The 25,282-nt window shown below is 43.1% G+C and overlaps 1 protein-coding gene across 5 annotated transcripts in view; it reads left to right on the forward strand.

Annotated features, from left to right (window-relative positions):
• The window catches only part of FAM13C (family with sequence similarity 13 member C), a 360,167-nt gene that overhangs the window by 56,512 nt on the left and 278,373 nt on the right, over nt 1-25,282 (forward strand). For all 5 annotated transcript variants that reach the window (XM_044299040.1, XM_044299044.1, XM_044299043.1 and 2 more), the window contains exon 6: nt 18,730-18,830. In XM_044299040.1, the coding sequence (XP_044154975.1) occupies nt 18,730-18,830 (101 nt within the window). The remainder of the gene's footprint in view (nt 1-18,729; nt 18,831-25,282) is intronic.

The raw sequence follows: 25,282 nt of genomic DNA on the forward strand, positions 1-25,282 counted from the left end.
ACTGGGTGGGGAAAGCTGAAGGCACTGGGTGGGGAAAGCTGAAGGCACTGGGGGAGAGATGAAGGCACGGGGGGGGGGAGAGCTGATGGCACTGGGTGGGGGAGAGAGCTGATGGCATGGGGGGAGAGCTGAAGGCACTGGGGTGGGGGAGAGCTGAAGGCACTAGGGTGGGGGAGAGCTGATAACACCGGAGGGAGAGCTGATGGTACTGAGTGGAGAGAGCTGAAGGCACTGGGGGAGTGGAGCTGATGTCATTGGGGTGGGGGATAGCTGATAGAAGAATGGTCAGAACTCTGGCAACTGAAATTTAATGTGGATAAGTGCAAGATAATGCACCTGGGGCGTAAAAACCCAAGGGCAGAATATAGAATATTCGACACAGTCCTGACCTCAGTATCTGAGGAAAGGGATTTAGGAGTAATTATTTCAGAAGACTTAAAGGTGGGAAGACAATGTAATAAAGCAGCACGAAATGCAAGCAGAATGCTTGGATGTATAGGGAGAGGTATAAGCAGTAGAAAGAGTGAAGTGCTTATGCCGCTGTACAGATCACTAGTGAGACCTCACTTGGAGTATTGTGCGCAGTACTGGAGGCCATATCTCCAGAAGGATATAGATACTCTAGAGAGAGTTCAGAGAAGAGCTACTAAACTAGTACATGGATTGCAGGATAAAACTTACCAGGAAAGGTTAAAAGACCTTAATATGTATAGCTTGGAAGAAAGAAGAGACCGAGGGGATATGATAGAAACTTTTAAATACATAAAGGGAATCAACTCGGTAAAGGAGGAGAGCATATTTAAAAGAAGAAAAACTACCACAAGAGGACACAGTTTTAAATTAGAGGGGCAAAGGTTTAAAAGTAATATAAGGAAGTATTACTTTACTGAGAGGGTAGTGGATGCATGGAATAGCCTTCCTGCAGAAGTGGTAGCTGCAAATACAGTGAAGGAGTTTAAGCATGCATGGGATAGGCATAAGGCCATCCTTCATATAAGATAGGGCCGGGGCTATTCATAGGATTCAGATATATTGGGCAGACTAGATGGGCCAAATGGTTCTTATCTGCCGACACATTCTATGTTTCTATGTTTCTATGTCACTGGGGTGGGGGATAGCTGATGTCACTGGGGCGGAGAAGAGCTGAAGTCACTGGGGTGGGGGAAAGCTGATGGCTCTGTGGTGGGGGAAAGCTGATGGCACTGGAGGGGGAGAGCTAAAGGCACGGGGGGCTGATGGCACGGGGGTAGAGCTGATGGCACAGGGGGATAGTGGAGCTGATGGCACAGGGGGGTAGTGGAGCTGATGGCACTGGGGGGAACGGAGCTGATGGCATTGGGGGGAACTGATGCACTTGGGCTGATCACACAGGGGGGACAAAGGGTGTTGGGGACTGATGGCAGGGGGTCTGATGTGTTTCTATAAAGGAAAACAGTCTATTAATTCATTTTTTCTTATAAGAGTACTCGATTAATCGTAAAAATGATCGGTAGAATACTCGATTACTGAAATAATCGTTTACTGCAGCACTACACTAATGAAGGCATTACTATTACGGGGGGCACTAATGAGGGCATTATTAATCCTGGGGGGCGCTAATGGGGGAATTATGTTTTCTAGGGGTCACTAATGGAGGCATTACTATTACTGGGGGGGCCCTAATAGGAGCAATGTTAATACTGGAGGGCACTAATGAGTGCATTATTAATTCTGGGGGGGGGGGGGCACTAATGAGGGCATTATTAATTCTGGGTGCACTAATGGAGGCATTACTATTACTGGGGGGGGCCCTAATGGGGAGATGGAGAATAAATATCAAGTCCATACCTTAATAAAGTTCAACAACTTTACTTGGGTAAACTTGCTTCCAAACAATATTCAAGCGTTCTCTGGGTTCCAGCAGGGTTTGGCATAAACTGGCAGGCACCCTTGATAACTCTGTTTTCTCTCTCTGCTGTACTAAACTCGGCTTGGGTCTGGTTACTGGACTTTCGGTCGGTTCTGGTATCCCTGCCTTTGGCTGTTGTCCCCCTCCTGACACTCAGTAAGTAACTTAACAAGGAGTCAGGGGGCTCTATGAGCTACTTCCCTTTGGAGAGACCCCTGAGCAGCCGGAGAACTTTTTCCCCTTGCTGCTACATCTTTCATGTCTTCTCATCTCCACTATCGAGTCTAAACTGGAACAAACTTGGTAGGAAACAGGACTTGCCCACTTCTGCCCAAAAGGGGGAGAATGGAATGGAAAGTTCCATGCTGTCTAAAGATAGCTCTGCCATACACTCTGCCACCTGCTGGCAAACCAGGTACATTACATGTACAAAACAGTTGCATAACAATAATATCAATGCACAATGATGAAGGACCTGGAAATAAATACAAAGATGACGTTCATGGTAACCATTAGAGACAGAAGCAGAGTGCAGAAATGGTAATACCACTCTGGGGTATTACAAGTACATCTAATGGATCTGCTTTAAACAGTGGGAGACTGACTTTTATACAATTCCTGTATATCGCTGTTGTCAAGATGTGCATTATCTGCTGTTTAAAATGTCACCATTGGAAAGCCTAGTACTGTACTGAAAGAAAAATATCTTACAAGACTGACATAGTGTAGGAACCTAGTTTATTAGTTTCCTCGTTATATCTGACCCCAGGATTTCTTCTCTAGACTGGGCCACCATCAGTGGGAAGAACATATGCAATAAAACGTTTTAGGATCGATCCTTTTCAGTGAAGTCACCATTCGGCATTTGGGCAGATGCAGAGAAATGCTTTCCCAACTGAAAGCAAAAAACATGTATTTCAGATTTATGCTTACTTATTTCCTTAGAAAAACATCCATAATTTTACCGGGACTGTGCTGATCATGCACTGTGGGAAGAAGAAAACACAAAGTAATCGACGACTGCAAAATTGACTGTTCAATGACAAAGGTTACAGTATGCCGAAAGCTTAGAGCCAAAAATAACACAGAAAAGTAAGTAATGAATAGGCTTTTGTATGGTTGGGGTTAACCTAGTGACACCTAGTCATCAGGTACCTCGAATTACAGGCGCAGTAGAAGATATGACCCAATTGGAAATATCCCGGCACTATAACCCTGACCAACAGCACAAGACAATTCCTCTGTCTTTAACCCTTAGGCTACCAGCGCCGCACATGTACGGCGCTGGCACGATGTGAAAACATGACTCCCGCTCGCACATACAGCAGAGACCTGCGCCTAATTACCGTGGCCGGCCGATAATGCCGATAGCGGTAATTAAATGCTTTAGAAGCCGTGATCAAGTGAGATCACGGCACCTAAATGTGCAAAAACCCGGAAGCACAACTTCCTACCTATGCCTAGTGTTTCAATCCTGGCATAGGTAGTTGAGCTGAATACTGTAAGCCTTACTGAGTAGGCTAACAGTATTCAAAGTGCAATTCTTACTTTGGCCACCAGATGGCAGGCCAGGATAAGAAGTGAGCAAAATAAGCTAATAATAAATTCCTGATAAACCAAAATTAAAAATTATAAGCTCATATATAAGGCACATAATGATCACAAAATGTTTTTAAAAAATGAAAAAAATATATACAAAATAAAAAATATATAAAAGTTTAAATCACCTCCCTTTCCGTATAATTAAAAAATAAATACCTAAATAGCAATAAATATAAACATCATGGGTATCACCGCGACCAAAAATGCCCATACTATTAAAATTTAAAATGAAATTCTAATACGAAATGGTGATATAATATTTTTTTTCTAAAAGTTTTAATTTTTTTTTTACACTATTTAGACATAAATAACCTATACATATGGGGTATCGTTGTAATTATACTGACCCAGAGAATGAAGGGCATGGGTCAAAACGCTGTGGGAACAAAACCCGTAAAACGGTGGAGGGATTGCGTTTTTTTTCCAATTCCACCCTATTTGGAATTTCTTTACCGCTTCCCGCAACATTTTATGCCATAATTAATGGTGGCATTAGAGAGAACAACTTGTCCCGCAAAAAATAAGCCCTCATACAGCTATGTGACCAGAAAAATAAAAAAGTTATGGCTCACGGAATATAGGGAAGAAAAGTTAAAACGCAAAAAACCTCCGGTAGCCAAAGGGTTAAGATGGATTCATTTCTTGCCAATATCAGATCAGTTCTCAGGCTTCTTAAGTAAACATTTGTTGAGCAGGACTATTGAGAACACATGAAAAAAATGTTGTAAGAATGATATCCATGATAGAGACAGCCCTGCTATATTGACCCTGGAGAACCACTTTAAAGGGAGTCGTCACCGCAATTTGCCCTTTTAGACCGCTTACATAGCGCTGTAGCATAACTATAGATCAGTCAAATGGTACCGTTGTCTTTTTGTTTGGATGTTCACTAGTGTTTAGAATATAGTGATATATATTCGTAATTTCGAATATTCTATTTTTTTTTTTTTCATCAGTAACCTCCCTTCTTGCTTGTGGGCCAATGAGAAGGCTGCAATCTCTTTGTCAGCGCTTAGCAACATCCCTAGCAACCAATAGGAAAGCAGCCTACCCCTTACTATATAAGAACCTCTCCGGCAGCCATTTTCTACAGTTTTATGGAGTTCTGAGAGAAACAGCAGTGTCATTTCTGTGCTCTGTGCTTTCCACACTACAGTAGATAGATAGTTAGATAGCTTATATATATAATACAGATAGTCAGTGTAGGTTATATCCTGATGTAGTGTAGGTAGTGTGATAGCTTCTGCTGTCCATACATACATGCAGACCTGGTAAAATGTGAAGTTTCACGTATTGCGCCAAAATATTCACATCATTAGTGCCGATTAGCTCAATCGCGAACATATTGGAGCACTCAATGCATATAAAGCCATTTTTAATGTTCTGCCGTGCCAACCATTTTCTCCAGTTGGAAAATGTAGCAAAAGTGACCCACGCCTGTATTTTGCGCGCATTACGCGAATATTACATTGCTGATTTTTCGCAATCAAGAAAATAATCGCCAATTTGCAAATATATGACAAATATTCAAATTCTATTATAGCCCCTGCCGCTCATCACTAAGGGGCAAAAACGTAACTTTATTCATATGTAAATGAGGGCTCACGAGTGCCCAGAGGCGGCGTTCGTGCTGTAAGTGCCCAGGCCGCTCTTCCGTCTTCTCACATAACCCCTCCCCAGCCTGTTGCTTGGCCCGCCCTGTAAGCCTCTTACGTCATCCAGTGTAGTGGCCGTGATCCCGCCAGCGCATGCGCACTGTGATGACCATTGTGGGCAGCGGCATTGTTCCATGCAGTGCGCATGCACCGGCGGGATCTCGGCCAGTACACTGGATGACGTAACAGGCTTACAGGGCGGGCCAAGCAACAGGCTGGGGAGGGGTTATGTGAGAAGAAGGAAGAGCGGCCTGGGCACTTACAGCACGAACGCCGCCCCTGAGCACTCGCGAGCCCTCATTTACATATGAATAAAACTCAGTTTTTGCCCCTGGTGAACATCCAAATAAAAAAGACAAAGGTACCGTTTGACTGATCTGTAGTTATGCTACAGCGCTATGTGAGGGGTCTATAAGGGCAACTTGTGGTGACGACTCCCTTTAACATGGTTAACAATGCATGGCTGGGCACAGGACCCTCACATGAGGATTATTTTACATGAGCAAATGTTCTGCCCTAACAAGCGCCGATCAATGATGCAGCACAGTGTTCAGCGTTAATAGGCCATCAATATTAGAATGGGTGGGGGCCGACGGCTGGCACACTCAGCAATCAACTGCTGAAAGGGCTGCCGCACTTGTCCATGGTCATCAACATTTAATGCTGCATAAAAGATCTGATGTTGAGTGATCAGAAGTGTGTTAACTCATTCAGTGATCAGCAGCATGGTAACACATTGGGTGATGAGCAGCATGTTAACACGTTTGGTCATCAGCAACTTGTCAGGAGATCAGCGGCATGTTAACACATTGAGGGATCAGCGGCATGTTAACACATTGAGGCATCAGCGGCATGTTAACACATTGAGGGATCAGTGGCATGTTAACACATCGGGGGATCAGTGGCATGTTAACACATTGAGGATCAGCGGCATGTTAACACATTGAGGGATCAGCGGCATGTTAACACATTGAGGCATCAGCGGCATGTTAACACATTGAGGCATCAGCGGCATGTTAACACATTGAGGGATCAGTGGCATGTTAACACATCGGGGGATCAGCAGAGTGTTAACATATCCAGGGATCAGCAGCATGTTAACATGTCAGGGGATCAGCAGGGTGTTAACATGTCAGGGGATCAGCAGGGTGTTAACATGTCAGGGGATCAGCAGGGTGTTAACATATCCAGGGATCAGCGGCATGTTAATACGTTTGTTCATCAGCAACTTGTTAACATGTCAGGGGTCCATCAGCATATTGACACACTGAGGGATCAGCGGCATGTATATACTTCAGTGGATCAGCAACATGTTAACATACTGGGTGATCAGCAGCACGTTGACATGTCGGGTGATCAGCAGCGCGTTAACATATCCAGGGATCAGCAGCGTGTTAATATGTCGGGGGATCAGCAGCACATTGACATTTTGGGTGATCAGCAGCATGCTACCAAATGTGGGGATCAGCGGCATGTTAACATGTCAGGGGATTAGCAGCATGTTAACACATTGGATGATCAGCAGCACATTAACATGTCGGGTGACCAGCAGCATGTTAATATGTCGGGGGATCAGTAGTATGTTACCCCATGTGGGGATCAGCAGCGTGTTAATATGTCGGGGGATCAATAGTATGTTACCCCATGTGGGGATCAGCAGCGTGTTAATATGTCGGGGGATCAGTAGTATGTTACCCCATGTGGGGATCAGCAGCGTGTTAATATGTCGGGGGATCAGTAGTATGTTACCCCATGTGGGGATCAGCAGCGTGTTAATATGTCGGGGGATCAGTAGTATGTTACCCCATGTGGGGATCAGCACCGTGTTAACATGTCAGGGGATTAGCAGCATGTTAACATGTCAGGTGATCAGGAACACAGTAACACGAAGCAGTGATCAGGTGAATGAACATTCATATGCATGTTCCTTCATCATCATCGGCCTGTGTAAAAGGCCCCTTACGCTATCTCAGAGAACAATGTAGCAGGGCTAATCCACAAAATACACTATGGAGACAGCACTCCTCCTTACATACAAGTAATCCTTATTTATTCCAGATACAACGTTTTGGTTGGGACAGCCGAAGTGCTGGAGTACTGTCTCCATAGTGCATTGGAGATAGGTCATCAATATAAAGTAAAGTGGACGAGCCCTTTCAGCTATGCTTTTCTTGGTCTGGCAGAACTTAAAACCCCTGTTTCTTTAGGGGAGGGTCTGCATATTGGTTTTCAATAGAATGGACATGTGCCTATATAATAGTGCAAGCCACAGTGCATCCTTCACAGTGACAGAGATAAACATGGGGGTAAAACACTCACCTCCTAAACCTCGGCTGCTCTTTCTTGCTCGAGCTTGAAGTAATGGGGCAATCATATGCCAGTAAGGCCATATCTAGTGGACAGTGGACCCCATGGCAGTGATCAAAATGTCCAGTAGCATTATAGCAATGGGTAATGTCCACTCAAACAGAAAGGCCTGATGCTTAGTTATTCGCCCTTCTAATTACTCCATGACAATTGGACGGACCCTGGGCGGACCCTCCCATCCCTTATTTTGCTAAAATTACTGTGCCCAAAGAGAGTCCTTCACCGGTCCTTAACACCCAATTGAAAATTGACTGGGTCCAACATTGACTGTGTCCTTTCTCTCAAGGAATGGTCTGCTGCTACGTATTTATGTTCTTGTCTACTACAGTCAAAGGGTACTTCAGGCGCAGATTGTTGCGCCACAATCTGCGACGTCTCCCGGCTACGCCAGATCGAAAATTGTAAGCGTGGCGCAGGCGTAGAAAAAGGTGTAAATGTAAGACAGCTCGGAAGCTGTCTTACATTTGGAACTGGCGGAGGATCCGCCGCTGTTATGAATAGGTCGGCTCCTCTTCATAACCTTGGCGGAACCACCGCCAGCTTAGGGGCTTATTAATGCCGGTCTTAATAAATGTGCCCCATAGTATCTACTCTTTAGAAGCTAACATGCAGAGATTCCTCTGTTAGTGGTTAATCTTCCATGAGAACAAAGGCTCTAGCATTATGTAATCAGGGGTGCACCACCAATGAGGCCAGGTGAGGCCATCGCCTCAGGCAGCACCAGGTGGGGGCAAGAGGGGGCAGCAGAAGGGCCATGAGCGCTTTCATTGTGGTAAAGGGGTTAGGTTAAGAAATAGCATTGGGGGGGCGCTCTTTCAGTTTTCGCCTTAGGCAGCAGAAAGGCTAGGTGCACCCTTGTATGTTATCCAACAGGGAGCTTTTCTAAGGTACAGTCTTTATCTTGTGTGGATGAGAAGAGACTCTCTATAGCTCACCTGCTTTATGGTGTCTGGATGCACGGAGGATGTGTGGAAAACACAAGAGATAAACATGAATCTGATCAGGGGAACGCCAACATCTGATACAAGACCGCGAGGCCGTGTGTCTTTAAAACCGAACAGGGAACATCATGGACACTTTAACAGCCAACGCATTTCTGGTCTCTTACTTATGAGCCAAAATGAGTAGGTGTTGAAATGTCCATGATGTTCCCTGTTTGCTTTTAATAAAGTAGATGCTGTCTCTTATCAGATGCTGGAGTTTCCGTGTTGATTTTCATTTTCCATCTTGCTTCCCATTTCAGCATCTTGCGCCCCTGTCTACAGATCGGTTCATGGGCAGCCACAGTATGTATTTCTATGAAGTTGAATTTGTGCATTTTAACAAAAAAAAAAAGGATAGGATTTGAAAATAGCTGTTCTTGATTCATCACAGACTTACTTTATATTCTTGAACTGTTAATAGTCTTAACACATTTCATTTAATACATTTTGTGAATGCAGTCATCTCGTTTTCATGTAGAAATCACATGGTAATTCACTTTATTAAACTTTCGTAATTGATATTTTATTTGCTATTCAAAATTATATATGAAGTGGGAGCAAATCATACTATGTTGGAAGAATCATTTTCTCAACTTTGCTATAATTGTAAATTCTCAATGGAGAAATGAAGGTTAAATATCCCACATGCTGCACCCATGGGGCCCCATGGTTAATTGTTACACCTCCGTGGGGGAGGGTTTAAAATAGTATGATACTCATATGCTCTACTCGTCCTGCCACTCCCCTGAGGACTGAGCATCTCACCTGACCCTGTAATCTCATGCCTGTGCCATTGCACCCAGGATCGGCACATGCGCAGAGCATCTGCTTTGGCTTTCTATGAAGCAGAGATGACCCCTGCGCATTCCAGTCAACTTGTGTCTCTTTCACATGAGCGATACGGAACGTGTCAGGGTCTGCTCAGTGGAAAGCTTTGTCTGCAATGGCATTCAGTGTCAGGATTACATCCATTTTACATCCGTTTATCACTCTCATAGAGAGAAACTGAAATGTAATGCACAGCATCTCCTCGCAACCATCAGTGAAAAATAGACTGCATCCAGATGCCATGCATGTACTGTCAGCTTGTTTCAGTGATCCATTGAGTTGAACGGACTGGCCCTGTGTGAAAACCGGATGAAGATAAACATACATACTGCGATTTTTCTTGAACGGACAGATGGTCAGTGAAAAATAATGCTCATGTACATATATAACTCTTCAAATGAATGGGTCAGGGTTCACTACGAATGCTGCCGGTTCACAAAACGGAACACATTTGGATGGAAAACTCCCGTCTGTGAAATTAGCCTTAGGCTTTTTTAGGGACTTTGCATAAGGCCTCATGCACACGACCATTGTTGTGTTCCGTTCCGCAAAATGGGGTTCCGTTGTTCCGTGATTCGTTTCCGTTTTTGTTTCCGTATGTCTTCCTTTATTTTTGGAGGATCACCAGACATGAAGAAAAGTAAAAAAGTCAAGTTTGCCATGCAAATGATAGGAAAAAAAGGATGCTGACGCGCGGACGCGGATGACAATCTTGTGTGCCTCCGCGTTTTTTCACGGACCTATTGACTTGAATGGGTCCGCTAACCGTTTTCCATGAAAAAAATAGGACAGGTTATATTTTTTTCACGGACTGGAACCACGGATCATGGTGCATTATCCGAGTTTTCAACTGACCCATTGAAAGTCAATAGGTCCGCAGAAAATCATGAAAAACGGAACAACGGACACGGAATGAAACAACGGTCGTGTGCATGAGGCCTTATTAACCAGTCTGCACTCCCTTGTGGGTGTTAAGGGTGAAGTTTCCAAGACTCCACACCCTGGTTTAGGCCTAGGTGAAAACAGTGACCCAGTGAATCCACATTATCTCCATTATGCCATGTTATATCTTTATTAGTGCCTTAAAGGGGTTGTCTCATGAAAAATATTCTACAGATTTTAAACCAGCGCCTGGAACTGAATACTTTTATAAATGCATGTAATTAAAAATTTAACATAGCTGCTGAGCTATTCACTAAAACCTGTCTGTATAGCGCCACCTGCTGTTTACTCTTTTATTTTTTTATTCTTTGTCCAGCTTAATGAGATGGAAGCACATGGTCAGTTCCATCCTTAAACTGCTACCAGCTGCAGCAGAAAGGACACCCTTCCAGCTTGAAATAAATCTAGCAGAGCAATTGGAGTAACAAATGTGGAGATCTTTGGATCCATGTGAGGTACAGGCCTGGTTCTAAGCTTGTTAGGCCTCTTGCCCACAAACGTAAGGGCTCTGTGCCCTTGCTGCGGGCCGCATATGGCGGTTCCGCAATACACAGGTCACCAGCCGTGTGCATTCCGGACGGATCACGGACCCCATTCAAGTGAATGGGTCTGTGTTCCGAATGCGGCTGGTCCGCTGTCGGTGCCTGTGCATTGCGGGCTGCAATTTGCAGTCCGCAGCGCTGACACAGAGCCCTTATGTTCGTGGGCAAGAGGCCTTAGAAAGAGACTGTCACAATGTCACATACTCTATGATACATGATTATCCTTTTTTACATTATTCATGGGATAATCGTGCACAGTATTACATGAGAAAGTTGGTAGAAGCCCTAGGAAGTTTCTAGGAAGTTTCACTCAAATGTTCTGCCTATCGCTAAAATGGAACTGAAAAGCTTTACGGCTCTGAGGATTTTTCTGAGACTTTGAATATGCTTAGGTAAGAGAAGAGAATACAAAATGAATTCATGATAACTTTTTATAAAAACGTAAAGGAAAGGCACAAGAGATAAGTGATTGCCAGATAAAGAGGTTAGAACAAAAGGCCAAGCTCTTGAAATATGCTGCAGAGTGTAGGAGTGATATAGGAAATACGAGGGCAGGTGAATAAAGTGGAAATATTTTTATAGTAACCAAGTTATAATTGCTTAAGGGTAATGATGACCAGGAAGCCCCTTAAAGGGTTTCTATCATCACAAAATTCGTTATGTACTGTAGCTGGCTGACATTAGCGATGTGCTAATTTTTATCTGCCTACATGCCGCTGTTCGCCTCAAAATGAGCCTCTAGGTGCTATTAGGGCGTTGCTGCAGCACCTAGAGGCTCCGTCTCCTCACTATTCGGCACGCCCATTTTGCTTTGATGGACATCTCTGCTCTGCGTTTTGAAAGTAAAATCCCGCGCCTGCGCCGTCCTGTTTAGTATTCGGCGCAGGTGCAGTGAATGATGATAGAAATCCTTTAAAGGAAAATATGGTTAAAAGTAAATATTACTTGTATTAGGTTCACATTTCTGTTCAAATTCCAATATTCTGTTTCACCATAGGAACAGAATACCAAAATTTTCAGACACCTCTGGTGCCCAACAGATCCTGTTCACTATAATGGAGTCTCCTGGGTTCCCATCTTGAGTACTAGAATTCAGTTTGTCCAGCTGCTACGTGCTACCTCCCCAGGGCCGATCATGTCCCAGGTCTATAGGAATGCCGAGTGGTGTGGTGCAGCCCTTAATAGTATCTATGTGTGTCAGCGTGCACCTACTTGGATACCGTCGCTCCCCAGGGTTAGGCCCTGAAGTAATAAAAGGGGATGAGTAATGGTGGAGAATAAGTCGAGTCCAGACCTTGATAAAGTTCAACAGCTTTAGGCCTCATGCACACGACCGTTGTGTGCACCCGTGGCCGTTGTGCCGTTTTCAGTTTTTTTCTGCGGCTCCATTGACTTTCAATGGGGCCGTAGAAAACTCGGCTTGTGCACCGTTTTTACACCGCGCCCGTGACCCGTGTTTCGAGGCCGTGAAAAAAATATAACCTGTCCTATTTTTTTCACGGCCAACGGTTCACGGGCCCATTCAAGTCAATGGGTCCTTGAAAATCACGGATGCACACAAGATTGTCATCCGTGTCCGTGATCCGTGTCCGTGATCCGTGTCCGTTTTTTCCTATCATTTCAATGGCAAACTTGACTTAGATTTTTTTTTCATCTTTCATGTCCGTGGATCCTCCAAAAATCACGGCAGACCCACGGAAGAAAAAACGGGCACGGATCACGGTACAACGGAACCACGTTTTGCGGGACGTTAAAAAATACGTTCGTGTGCATGAGGCCTTACTTGCATAAACTTGCATTCAGACGATATTCAAGCTTTCTCTTGGTTCCATTAGGCTTTGGCATAAACTGGCAGGCAAACTTGTTAACTCTGCTTTCTCTCTCTGTTGTACTAAACTCGGCTTGGGCCTGATTACTGGACTTTCGATCGGTTCTGGTATCCCTGGATTGGGATGCGTTTGGCTGTTGTCCCCCTCCTGACACTCAGTAAATCAACTGGTGTTGAGTCATGGTGCTCTATGAACTACTTCCCTTTTGAGAGACTCCTGCTGCAGCCGGAGAACACTTTCCCTTTGCTGCTACATCTTTCATGTCTTCTGAGCTCCACTATTGAGTCTCAAACTGGAATAAACTAGAACTGCACCCCACCATTTGGTAGGAAACAAGACTGGTCCACTTTTGTCCAAAATGGGGGATAATGGAATGGTAAGTTCCATTCTATCTACAGATCTTTCACTCTGCCAGATACACACCGCCACCTGCTGGTGAACCAGGCATACTACATGTACATAACAGTTGCATAACAATAATATAAATGCACAATGATGAAGGAAATAAATACAAAGATCACATTCAGGTTAACCATTAGAGACAATAGCAGAGTGCAGAAATGGTAATAGGGTATGCTGGTAGTCATGCCAGAAGCACGGCAGACCCTATTATAGTGAATGGGATCAGTAAGGTGCCAGTGGTGTCTGGTATATGTCAGACTTGGGAATTACGGTATTCTGTTTCTATGCTGGAAGAGAATATCAGAATTTAAAGGTGATGTGAACCTAGTCTAAGGATTATTTTTTATTTGTTTTCTTCATTTTTATATAGTGGTTGTATAAAACCCAGAAGTTATCGGCAGAGGGATTTTTCTCATCCACCTACTGTAATAAAAGTACTTTTCTAGCTGCCTTTGTTAAGGGAGTGCTCACTTGACTTGTATATTTGCAGCCATGTTTGCTTTGCTCTGATGCATGTAAAATAAACATTCATAGGGGATAAGTTGTTGTAGCGCGGGGGTGCACAACGTTTCCTCTTTGGGGGCCACATTGCCAGACTGAACCAATGACGAGGCCCGAAATTAAAATTTAAAGGTGTATTAACAACTGAAATATTGTACTTATGGCACATTGAACACACATTATATACCATTAATGTTTAAAAGAAGTTGAGAAAATCCAGCTCCACTTAAAAAGGAATAGGCGTTTATTCAGCTTGCGGTTAAAAACTCATCCGAGGATACAAAATAACAGTCTTGTCTAAGCTTTTCGGGCTACTAGAAACAATTCCAGCCCTTCTTCATGACACATTTTACCATTAATGTTTAGTTACATTTCCAGGACTCCCATCTAATGGGAGAAATACATAAAAAATACATGTGAGCAGCCACAAGACATAGGCATACATGTCTGTTACTAGATGGTTGGGGGCCGCACAGAATGGTATCAAAGGCCGCATGTGGCCCCCGGGCCGCAGGTTAGCGGGACACCCCCTTTAAAAGCCGGCACATTCTGAACTTTCTGTGTGATGTGTGCTCTAGGGAGCAGTACCCGGGTGTGCTAGTCATTGTTCACCTCAACTTTTCTAATGTTCTTGGAGAACATTCATCACATTTAATACAACTGGCAATCCATGGCCCCATTTACCAACTTAATTACAAACGTTTGTATTAATAAAAAGTGTTTTTTGAGATAATTTTACTGATGACCTGTCCTCTGTATCTGATCGGTGTGGGTTCAACACCTGGGACCCCCATCGATCAGCTGTTTGTGAAGGCACTGGCGCTCGCACTAGTGTAGCGGCCTTCTCCCTGCTCACCAAGCAGAAGGACGTTCCATTTGGACTAAGCTGGGCCTAGGCCATGTGACCAATGAATGTGACATTGGAAAGCTGTGAGAAGGCCGCAGCGCTATTGGTAGTGCCGGTGACTTCTCAACCAGCTGATCAGTGGAGTCCTGAGTGTCGGACCCCTCATCGATCAGATATTGATGATCTATACTGAGAATAAGTCATTAGTAAGAATATCTCAGAAAACACCTTTAAACTAGTGGTGGGCTTTCAAAAATGGTGCTTGCAACAAATGCCTATTATTTATTGGGTTATTGTGCTTATAAAGGTCTTCCATTGTACACTGTGGGGATAGACTAGGACTTACAGAACATCTGTGGAGCTCCTACAGTAGTAATGTGCCAGATATATTCATTACTTACTAGATGCAACAAGTTTTTGTGGGACTTTTAAGTCTGGTTTTGCATTGTGTGTTTGCACCAAATTTATGAAACAGTTTTCATGTATTTGATGCAACTACACTGTGATAAACAATTTAGTTGTAAAAAAGACACCAGGGGGGCGGCTTGGCGTAGGTTGCGACTTTTATGCGACATTTCCAAGTGTCTCAGTTAATAATTGTGCCAAATTCCAGGTCTAATCTCACCCTTTTTTTCTGCCGTAAACATAGACGACTGTGAAATGTGCTGCAGCTCACTAAATGTCACAAGATGTGAAGAAAAAAATAACAATAATATCACAAACGCCATGACGTGCGACATTTTTCTCCAAAGACCAGATACATCCCCCTAGAAGTCTTATACTATCTACATTTTTTAAAAATTCACTAGTGTTGAGTGAATCGAAGTTAACAAAGTGGAATTCGATCTGAATTTCAGGAAAAATTTGAATCGCGACACGCGCTTCGTGGTAACTAGAGATGAGCAAAGTTATAAAAAATTTGATTCGGCTGCTTCGCCAAAGTCACAAAGAAATTCGATTTGTTCTGAATTACTTAATCATAAATCACATTCCCTTGTGATCTGAAAGTCACATTCACGAGTTAATCAGGGGTTAAAAACAAAAAATACATACTCGCCTCATTCATTTTCTCGTGGAGAGGCCATTGCGGCCATTTTGATTGAAGAAAACGCGCCAAATTTCACACGCGCTGATGTGATGATGTCACTGCGTCATCATGCTAACCAGGCATCATTACATCAGCGCGCATGAGAGATTTGGCGCACTATCTTCCATCAAGATGGCCATGTCAGCCATCAAATGGATGAGGTGAGTATGTATTTTTTAACCCTTGATTAACCCCTGAAAGGCCTCAATGTGACTCTCAGATGCCGCAATCAGTGTTGAACGCGGCATCTAAAGGGCTCAATGATGAGGGCGGCGCGATCAGTTTCCCATCATTGCGCCCGCTACATACAATGGAACAAAGTACTTCGTAACGAATCCAAATTTCTTGTCAAAGTTCAGCAAAGTGGCCTAATTACATTTTTGAAAACTTCGCTCATCACTATAATTTATTATGTTTATTGTGAAGTCTCATATCTTATACATTTTTGGCCAGGAATAAGGTCAGCCACCAACACTTTGCTGGAGTTGTGGGGTGCTGAGATCTACTTTCTGCAATTTATGGCTCTTCTTTACCCATCCTGTCATCTACATAAAAAAATCTCTCTTGTGCATGAAATTCTTAGTTAAAGGGTAACTTCCTTTCGCTCTATATAGATGCTGCTATAAGAATAAACACCAGTGATGGTGAATCACATCCCTACTCAGGACCAGTGATGGTCTGTTTGTAGTGTTCGCCAGCGAACACATGCGGGCTGCCATCTTTAGTAAGGTAGACTCACCTGTCCGGCAATGCACAGGTAAGCCCTTACCTGTGCCTGTGATGAGAGCCGGTCTGAAATCAAATGCGGTCACCGGGAGCAGGTAGTTCCGAGAACAGCCCGATGAAGGCCCCCGGCGGCTGTTCTGGGAACTGCCTGCCTCCGGTGACCGCATTTGATTTCAGACCGGCTCCTGGCACAGACACAGATAAGGGCTTACCAGTGCATCGCCGGACAGGTGAGTCTACCTTACTAAAGATGGCAGCCCGCCTGTGTTCGCTGGCGAAGACTGCGAAATGACCATCACTGCTCAGGACTGGTCTCTGAAATCTTTAGGCATGGACGACTGTGGTCCCATCCAAATTGAAGCGAAAACATATTTATCGGTATATGTAAATAACAAAAATCTTGGCTTGAAGCCCCGGCAATGTCATCCAGTCTTTTTAGGGCGTATGCACATTTCCTAGATTGCAGTTAGTAAAGTTAGAAGGTCATTTCAGCAATGTTAACACAGACGACAAGGGCATCCTGCCATACTGAACTGAAATAAACGGATAACAGATATACTAATAACTGTCATCGAGTTACTGTGAGTCATCAGCTACAGATATCCGCACGTCTATCTTCGGCCGCTATGCTATACAGTGGTGCTCATGTGAGCGTTTCCAAGTCTGCAAACTCAGACCTAATGTTTGCCAGAGAGCCTTACTGTGTCATTCTGATGCTGCAAAGAGCAAATTGTTCCTCATTACTAAATTAATACTATTAGTAAATCAAGAGGAGATTGATTGATGGAGGTGAAAACTTGGTCAGGACTCTACCCTCTAAAGGAACAGCTTTTAGCAAAAGTCTGAATGTCATTGAAAAGGGTCTAGGCAGAAATACTAATGTCCTGGGTGGGGGGCCTGGTTTGATCCTTGCTATGGGGCCTTTACGTCTCTATGTACGCCACTGACTAGGACAGTCAAATATTTTAGGAGACTGTAAATTATTTTCTGTACTGTTGTCTTACAGTGACATAAAATACAAGATTTATCAAAACGAATGCAATGAAGAGGTTTGATCACAGTGACCTCCCATATACTCCCAGACCCCCTCCGCTGTTTGTTCTTGATGGAACTTGACTAATTACAGTACCAGTTACTAGAGAATTCCCCAGTAATATGGGAATTGGGAGGTGTGGTGGCCTCTCTTTAGCTTGGGTAGCTTACACTTGGAACCATGACTAACAGCATGGTTGAAAATCATCCATTATCCACAAGAGATGGACTCTTCTACAGAAAGGAGTGAATTTTTGGGGTTTCTTGAGCAGTAATGTTACCGTCCCTCAACATAGGGGACAGAAGTTTTGTAACATACAGTACATACCATCAAAATCCATCAGTGACCTCCTGCTGTCAGTTCTCTGTGCTTTGGTGTGACAATTAGGTCAAAGTGACATAATTTATAAAGGTTAAGGGGTGTTACCTCTAGGTGGACCAAATACCTAAGCAGTAAATTACACTATAGCCTATAGCAATTGGATGATGCAAAAACTTACCATGGAGTACCATGAGACACGATGTTCATGACCGTAGTTGCAAACTTTTTGATTCCAGTCTCAAGAAGAGAAGGGGGTTGCGGCATATGAAGTGTACCAGTGGAATTTTTGGGGACATAGACATGCCCCTTTTAACAGTCTCTCGCCCTTTTGTGTGCCTCTTTACCCTCTTTTGTACCATGGTCCATCCCCTCTATGCACATTTGTGTGCATATGCGTCTAATGATACCCTGGCATCACATAGGAGAAAGCAGCCCTCCATGTGAATTTTGGGAGTCTTCCCAACTCAAGGTCTCCTTGTTTTTTTGGGAGTCTTCAGGAGGATTAGGGAATGTTGTCTAGGGAGTTCATGACATAGTAAGAGTAGGTTCACTGTACATCGTCCATGCCATGGAGGACTGATTTTTTTTTTTACAGTACTCTTTTTTAGTTTTGTAGGTTTTTATTGGTCCAGAAATTGTATAGTTTATAGTCCAAGCTCAGTTTATGTGATGCAGCGCTCCAGACCCTCTGGTTCCTTCTACCTAACCAGAATTAAATGTAACATTTCTGGCCGCCTGCAGCCACCATTAGGGAACCTCTCTGTGGATTTTATAGCTCAGTGCTGCCTGTATGAATCTGAGGTCCTGACCCTTATTAACTCAATGATCTGGTCCCTCAGCTAGTGGTCAGGGCCTTCTCCCTGTGGAAAATGGCTACAGATAATCATAAAAACCATCAGTATTACCATTGCTCCAACACCTCATATATGCATATAACTTTTATTGAATACATTTTTTTATGTCAGAAGTGCTATTTGATATTAACATGTTTGATTGCATACACTTTACAATCGTTGTGTATACTGGATTTTTGTATGCTAGACTGTAATTCCTTAATCATGCCTGTAAGATACTAGATCTGCTCTGAAGGTTTTGCTTTCCCCCTTTATTCTTTATAGGGGACTTTATTTGAATATTATTAATGATTTAGAATATTTTTTTTTTTATTGTATGTAGGAAAAGCCGGTATATAAAGGTTTCAGCCAGAAAATATTCACTTCTGAAGACAACACTGCAAATTTGAAATCACTGGGAAGCACATCACAAGCTGCCCTCTGGTAAGTGTGCATCTTCTTGTAGCCATGTGTAGTACCTTATAATACTGTATACTGTAGCAATGTAGTATTTTCTTATTAACTATACTTTTCTTCATTGTATGTGCTGCTAACATGGGGTATTCTTTTTTTTTTTTTTTGTGGTCTGGTTGCTTGCTTGTTAACTTGCTGCAAAGATAATCAATTCTCCATGGACAGTACCAACTTCTGTTGAAATGTAGATGCGCTTCTGCTTATGCAGTGACCTCAAGGAGAGCTGAGGATGGGTGGAGTGGTAGTGGCTATGATGGTGGTAGTAGTACTTACAGTTCACGGTGGCAGTTCTCACCCTGACTCTCCCTGGGCCATGCAGTGAATGGGGGTGTACCTGTTCTTCCTTGACTTTCTGGGGCTCTTGCCTAATGGTAGTTGGCTGCACTTGGTGGTGGATGTTTAGCAAGGTGCAAGGCAAGTGGAGTCAATAACCAGTCCCATTGGTTGCAATAAATAAAATATTTATTTACTCAATTAATGATGGGAGTAGAAGTACATATAGGAGCAAAAAGCACAATTCCAAAGCGGCAATGATGATGGTAATAGTCCCTGACTCACTCTCTCTATAATTTGCAATCTTTGTGCAGATCCAGGGCTGAGGGGTGTAGATCTAAAATCCGAATGACTAGTCCATCTTCAAGTGTGGTAGGCACTTAAGCAACATACCCTTTCCACAGCAGTACAATCTTTTGCCATAAATGAGTGAATACCTTGCTGTCTTTGTCTTGCACAGCCTTCATGTTGGACTCTTTTTTTCAGGGGTACTCTAATGATAAAGTTTCTTCTCTGGCAGCTGGAGCCTCAGCAATAATGGTTTTCTGGACTCTGGCCAAGTTACCAGTAGCTTGTACCTGTAGGTCTTGTCTGTAGCTCTGTTCTGCTAAGACTCCTTAAACAGGGGACAGAGCTGGTCCATCTGCAGCAACCGTGCCGCGGTGGCAATATATGTGAGTTATGGTGGGCTGATGGGGGTAGTAGCAGTTTGAGTAACGGTTGGCAGCGCTCCCTGGGCCGGCGTACAGTGAATGGAAGGACAGCACCAGTTCCTTCGGGGCACACTCTGTTGTCCAGGGACCCCCATCAGATTGTGGTTGAGGTGCCCTTGGTGGTGTGGGTTTGAAGTTGCCGTTGAGGCAGGGTCCTTGGTGTTCGTGACACCAGCACCGTAAGGTGCAAATAAGTGATACGTTTGCACAATAGGGAGACCAGTTCTCTTAACAAATTCCCAGTACTTTACTGAAGCTGATCCAAAGGTCATCAATGTGTGCAAAAGTCATTTACAGCAAGTCAGCTTCTACGATGGTTCAGGTTAGTTCCGAAAAGTTGCATAAGGGGCAGTTTTCCTCTATATCAATCAATCCCTTGTTTCTCCAGGCTGGAGGAATGTACTATCTCTGCTGTACTGTATAGTCATATACCTCTGTATCCTCTCTAGAAATACTATCTCCTGACAGGTGGCTTTTCTGTCTTTGGTTATGGTGGTTAAATGTGGAGGAGGATTGCGCTGCAGGAGAAAAATCTTCTTGTAAATATAAGTTCCTTATGGAAATCCTAAACCATTAGGATCACAGACCAACTTTGCAACCTTCACTGGTATGGAAATCTGTGGTATAGAAAACGCACTATGGTGTAGCGAGTTCAGACATCAAACGCACCATGTGAACAGGATATACTCACAAGATTCCAGATAGGTAAGTGCCCGTAGAGATCTAGACGATGTTTCCTATAGGGCTCTGCTAAAAAGAAAACACTATGGTGCAGTAGGAAAGGACACGGTGCACGCCTGCAGGACAAATGTACTTACAGAACTTCTCTGGAAAAATGCAAAAGGGATCCTGACAAGGTCTTCACATGCGGCCGGGCAGATCGAACGGACAAGAGTCCGGAGACGTCAGCATAGGATTTCTCAATCGCCAATTGGATACTCCCTTGTCTGGATGGTGACGAACCACAACCTTCAGGACGCTCTCAATAGAGGAATCGCATGTATGATACACACCAAAAGGTCAGATGAAAAATATTTTTAATATACTAGATAAAAACAAAAATTACAGCAAGAACTGCATATAAAATATGCAGTTCTTGCTGTAATTTTTGTTTTTATCTAGTATATTAAAAATATTTTTCATCTGACCTTTTGGTGTGTATCATACATGCGATTCCTCTATTGAGAGCGTCCTGAAGGTTGTGGTTCGTCACCATCCAGACAAGGGAGTATCCAATTGGCGATTGAGAAATCCTATGCTGACGTCTCCGGACTCTTGTCCGTTCGATCTGCCCGGCCGCATGTGAAGACCTTGTCAGGATCCCTTTTGCATTTTTCCAGAGAAGTTCTGTAAGTACATTTGTCCTGCAGGCGTGCACCGTGTCCTTTCCTACTGCACCATAGTGTTTTCTTTTTAGCAGAGCCCTATAGGAAACATCGTCTAGATCTCTACGGGCACTTACCTATCTGGAATCTTGTGAGTATATCCTGTTCACATGGTGCGTTTGATGTCTGAACTCGCTACACCATAGTGCGTTTTCTATACCACAGATTTCCATACCAGTGAAGGTTGCAAAGTTGGTCTGTGATCCTAATGGTTTAGGATTTCCATAAGGAACTTATATTTACAAGAAGATTTTTCTCCTGCAGCGCAATCCTCCTCCACATTTATCTACATAGCGGACTTTTCCCACATCGTCTTTTGGATTTGCAGCGCTAGAGAGAATAAGTATTTTAAACAGAGACTCATATCTTTTTATTTCCTTTGGTTATGGTGGGCTGCTGGTAGCTTAGAATTTCTCCACCAAATGCAAAGGAGACTAGAGCCTGATAAACGACAGTTACCTTCCTCTGCCAATATTTCCACTCCCTCTCTGGGTTGCCTGGATCTTCTATAATCTTTCCCTTCTATGGGCTGGTACATGGAACTAACTCTGGAGCTTAGATAACTCTCCAAAATGGCTGCTGAGATGCAGTTTTTTCCTCAGACATCACACTCTCCTCCTTCTTCTTCTCCTCTCTGAGCAGGACAGAGTCAGGCCTGCGAGGTCTGTTAGAACCTCTCCCTCCCTATGCAATTTTATGGGAACTCAGGCATAAGCACATTTTAATGAAACACACAATATTAACCTCTTCAGGACACATGACGTACTGGTACGTCATGTGTATTTCCGATCACCGCCGCCCAGCGGGCGGTGATCGGAACCCGGTGCCTGCTCAAATCATTGAGCAGGCACCTTGGCTAAATGCGCGGGGGGGGTGAACCCCTCCCCTTGTCGGCGATCGCCGCAAACCGCAGGTCAATTCAGACATGCGGTTTGCTGCTTTTACCTGCGGTTGCGGCGGCTGGCAGCAGTGCCATCGGGTCCCCATGCAGCTGTAGGGGAGACCCGATGGCATGGAAGGCAGAGTGACGAGCCTGTGAGATCCAGCCCCCTGGATCTCACAGGCCGGAAGCTGTATGAGTAACACTCACTGTATTACTCATACAGCTAATGCATTCCAATACAGAAGTATTGGAATGCATTGTGAAGGGATCAGACCCCCCCAAAAGTTCAAGTCCCAAAGTGGGACAAAAAATAAAGTGAAAGAAAGTTGAAAAAATTAAGTTTCCCCCAAAAAAAGTTTCAAGTAAAAATAAACAAAAACAAAATTTTCCCCAAATAAAGTTAAAAAAAAAATGGTAAAAAATAGGGGAAATAAAAAAGTATACATATTAGGTATCGCTGTGTCTGTATCGACCAGCTCTATAAACATATCACATGACCTAACCCCTCAGATGAACACCGTAAAAAAACAAACTGTGCTAAATAAACCAAGCAAGTGATCAAAAAGGTGTTTTCCCACCAAAATAGTACCAATCTAATCATCACCTCATCCCGCAAAAGATGAGCCCCTACATAAGACAATCGCCCAAAAATTAAAAAACTATGGCTCAGAATATGGAGACACTAAAACATCATTTTTGTTTTAAAAAAAGCTGTTATTGTGTAAAACTTACATAAATAAAAAAAAGTATACATATTAGGTATCGCCGCGTCAGTGACAACCTGGTCTATAAAAATACCACACGTCAGATGAATGTTGTAAATAACAAAAAATAAAAATGGTGCCAAAACAAAACAGCTATTTCTGGTTACCTTGCCAAAAAGTGGCAATATAGAGCAAGCATAAATCATATGTACCCTAAGCTAGTACCAACAAAACTTCCACCCTATCCCATAGTTTCTAAAATGGGGTCCATTTTTTGAAGTTTCTACTCTAGGGGTGCATCGGGGGGCTTCAAATGGGACATGGTGTAAAAAAAAAAAACAGTCCAGCAAAACCTGCCTTACAAAAACCGTATGGCATTCCTTTCCTTCTGCGCCCTGCTGTGTGTCCGAACAGTAGTTTACGACCACATATGGGGTGTTTCTGTAAACTAAAGAATCAGAGCCATAAATATTGAGTTTGGTTTGGCTGTTAACCCTTGCTTTGTAACTGGAAAAAAAATGGAAAATGGAAAATCTGCCAAAAAAGTGAAATTTTGAAATTGTATCTCTATTTTCCATTGATTCTTGTGGAACACCTAAAGGGTTAACAAAGATTGTAAAATCAGTTTTGTATATCTTGAGGGGTGTAGTTTCTAGAATGGGGTCATTTTTGGGTGGTTTCTATTATGTAAGCCTCACAAAGTGACTTCAGACCTGAACTGGTCCCTAAAAATTTGGGTTTTGAAAATTTCTGAAAAATTTGCTTCTATAATTCTAAGCCTTGTAACAACATGAAGTAGATATATGGGGAATGTAAAGTAATAACTATTTTTGGAGGTATTACTATGTATTATAGAAGTAGAGAAATTGAAACTTGGAAATCTGCAATTTTTTACAAATTTCTGGTAAATTTGGTATTTTTTATAAATAAATAAAAAAAATTTACTTCATTTTACCAGTGTCATGAAGTACAATATGTGACGAAAAAACATTCTCAGAATGGCCTGGATAAGTCAAAGCGTTTTAAAGTTATCACCACTTAAAGTGACACTGGTCAGATTTGCAAAAAATGGCCTGGTCCTTAAGGTGAAATAGGGCTGTGTCCTAAAGGGGTTAAGCAGTGTGTTTCAAAACACTGCACATCACCCTGGTAACCTAACCAAATCGACCAGTGTTAACTATATATTGCTCATACATTGCTCTTAGGTATACACAGTGCATAAAGACAGAGCTGAGTGCTTTAACAACAAATCACAACATTTGAATCGGAATATTAAATTTGGTCTTTTAGAAGTAATTAACCTTTTGCAGTAGTTCTCTGTGGTACTGCACTCATACACAGCAGCTAATCTGAAGAAGCAGGCCTGCAGGGCTAGTCATGGGAGGTAGAAAGATCAACAGCTGGGTCATACGATCAAATCTTTTATTGCCATTAGAGAGTGTAGTGAATTGAACACAACTAAAAAATGTGGCAGACTATGCATTTTCTTTTACCCAAGTAAATGCTTTACTCTCTCTTCTCCAATATCTGGGCTCGCCAGTCAGTACATCATTACATGGCTCCTCGGTCTTTTTTCTACTGGAGCTTCCCCAGAACATGATGAATCCTGGATATTACTGCAGTAAGCCTGGAAGAGGAGTGGTGGACAGGAGTGGTAGTAGTGGCAATGATGGTGATAGCTGTCCTCACAGTGGCAGTCCTTACTCTGACGCTCCTTGGGCTGTGCAAGGCACACCCTTAATTTGAGGAGTCTTCCTGTCTGATAGTAGTTCGGGGTGTCCTTGATGTTGGTGGGTGTTGGGGGTGCAAGGCAGGGTCCCTGAATGAAGAAGTAGAAAATGCAATATGGCCGAAGTGCTGATGTTGGTGCACGCCATGGTAAGGCCAATTGTTCACAATACACGTTAGCAGAGGTAGGCACAGTTCTTATCACACACGTTACATAGTTAGGTTTCCCAAGGCTGCGTATAGGGGGTTTCATCATAAAGTTCCCCTCTGAGTCTCTCTCTAGATATCCTGTACAATCATTCCTAGTTTGACCATGAGGCGCAATGGATCTCTGTCTTATAGAAGATTAAAATAACCTAACAATGAGTTAGTTATGTTAGTAAATGGGGCTTTACTCACATGTTGCCATTATGATGTAATTTTTTTTGTAAATATACCCATAGAAAAGCCTTTACAGCATATAATCACTTCTGTCAAAATAGCCTTCATAGCTATCCCTCACCAAAAACGATAAGGTACCTCACCAATGGGGCCCCAGCCCTCAGCCTGAACAGCGCTACATTGGGATTGATGTTCTGAAGATTGTATTATTTTCCCTTATAACATGGTTATAAGGGAAAATAATAGCATTCTGAATACAGAATGCATAGTAAAATAGCGCTGGAGGGGTTAAAAAAATAATAATAATAATTTAACTCACCTTAATCCACTTGCTCGCGTAGCCGGCATCTCCTTC

Source organism: Bufo gargarizans, chromosome 6, assembly GCF_014858855.1.
Source record: "Bufo gargarizans isolate SCDJY-AF-19 chromosome 6, ASM1485885v1, whole genome shotgun sequence".
In the NCBI taxonomy this organism is placed as follows: domain Eukaryota; kingdom Metazoa; phylum Chordata; class Amphibia; order Anura; family Bufonidae; genus Bufo; species Bufo gargarizans.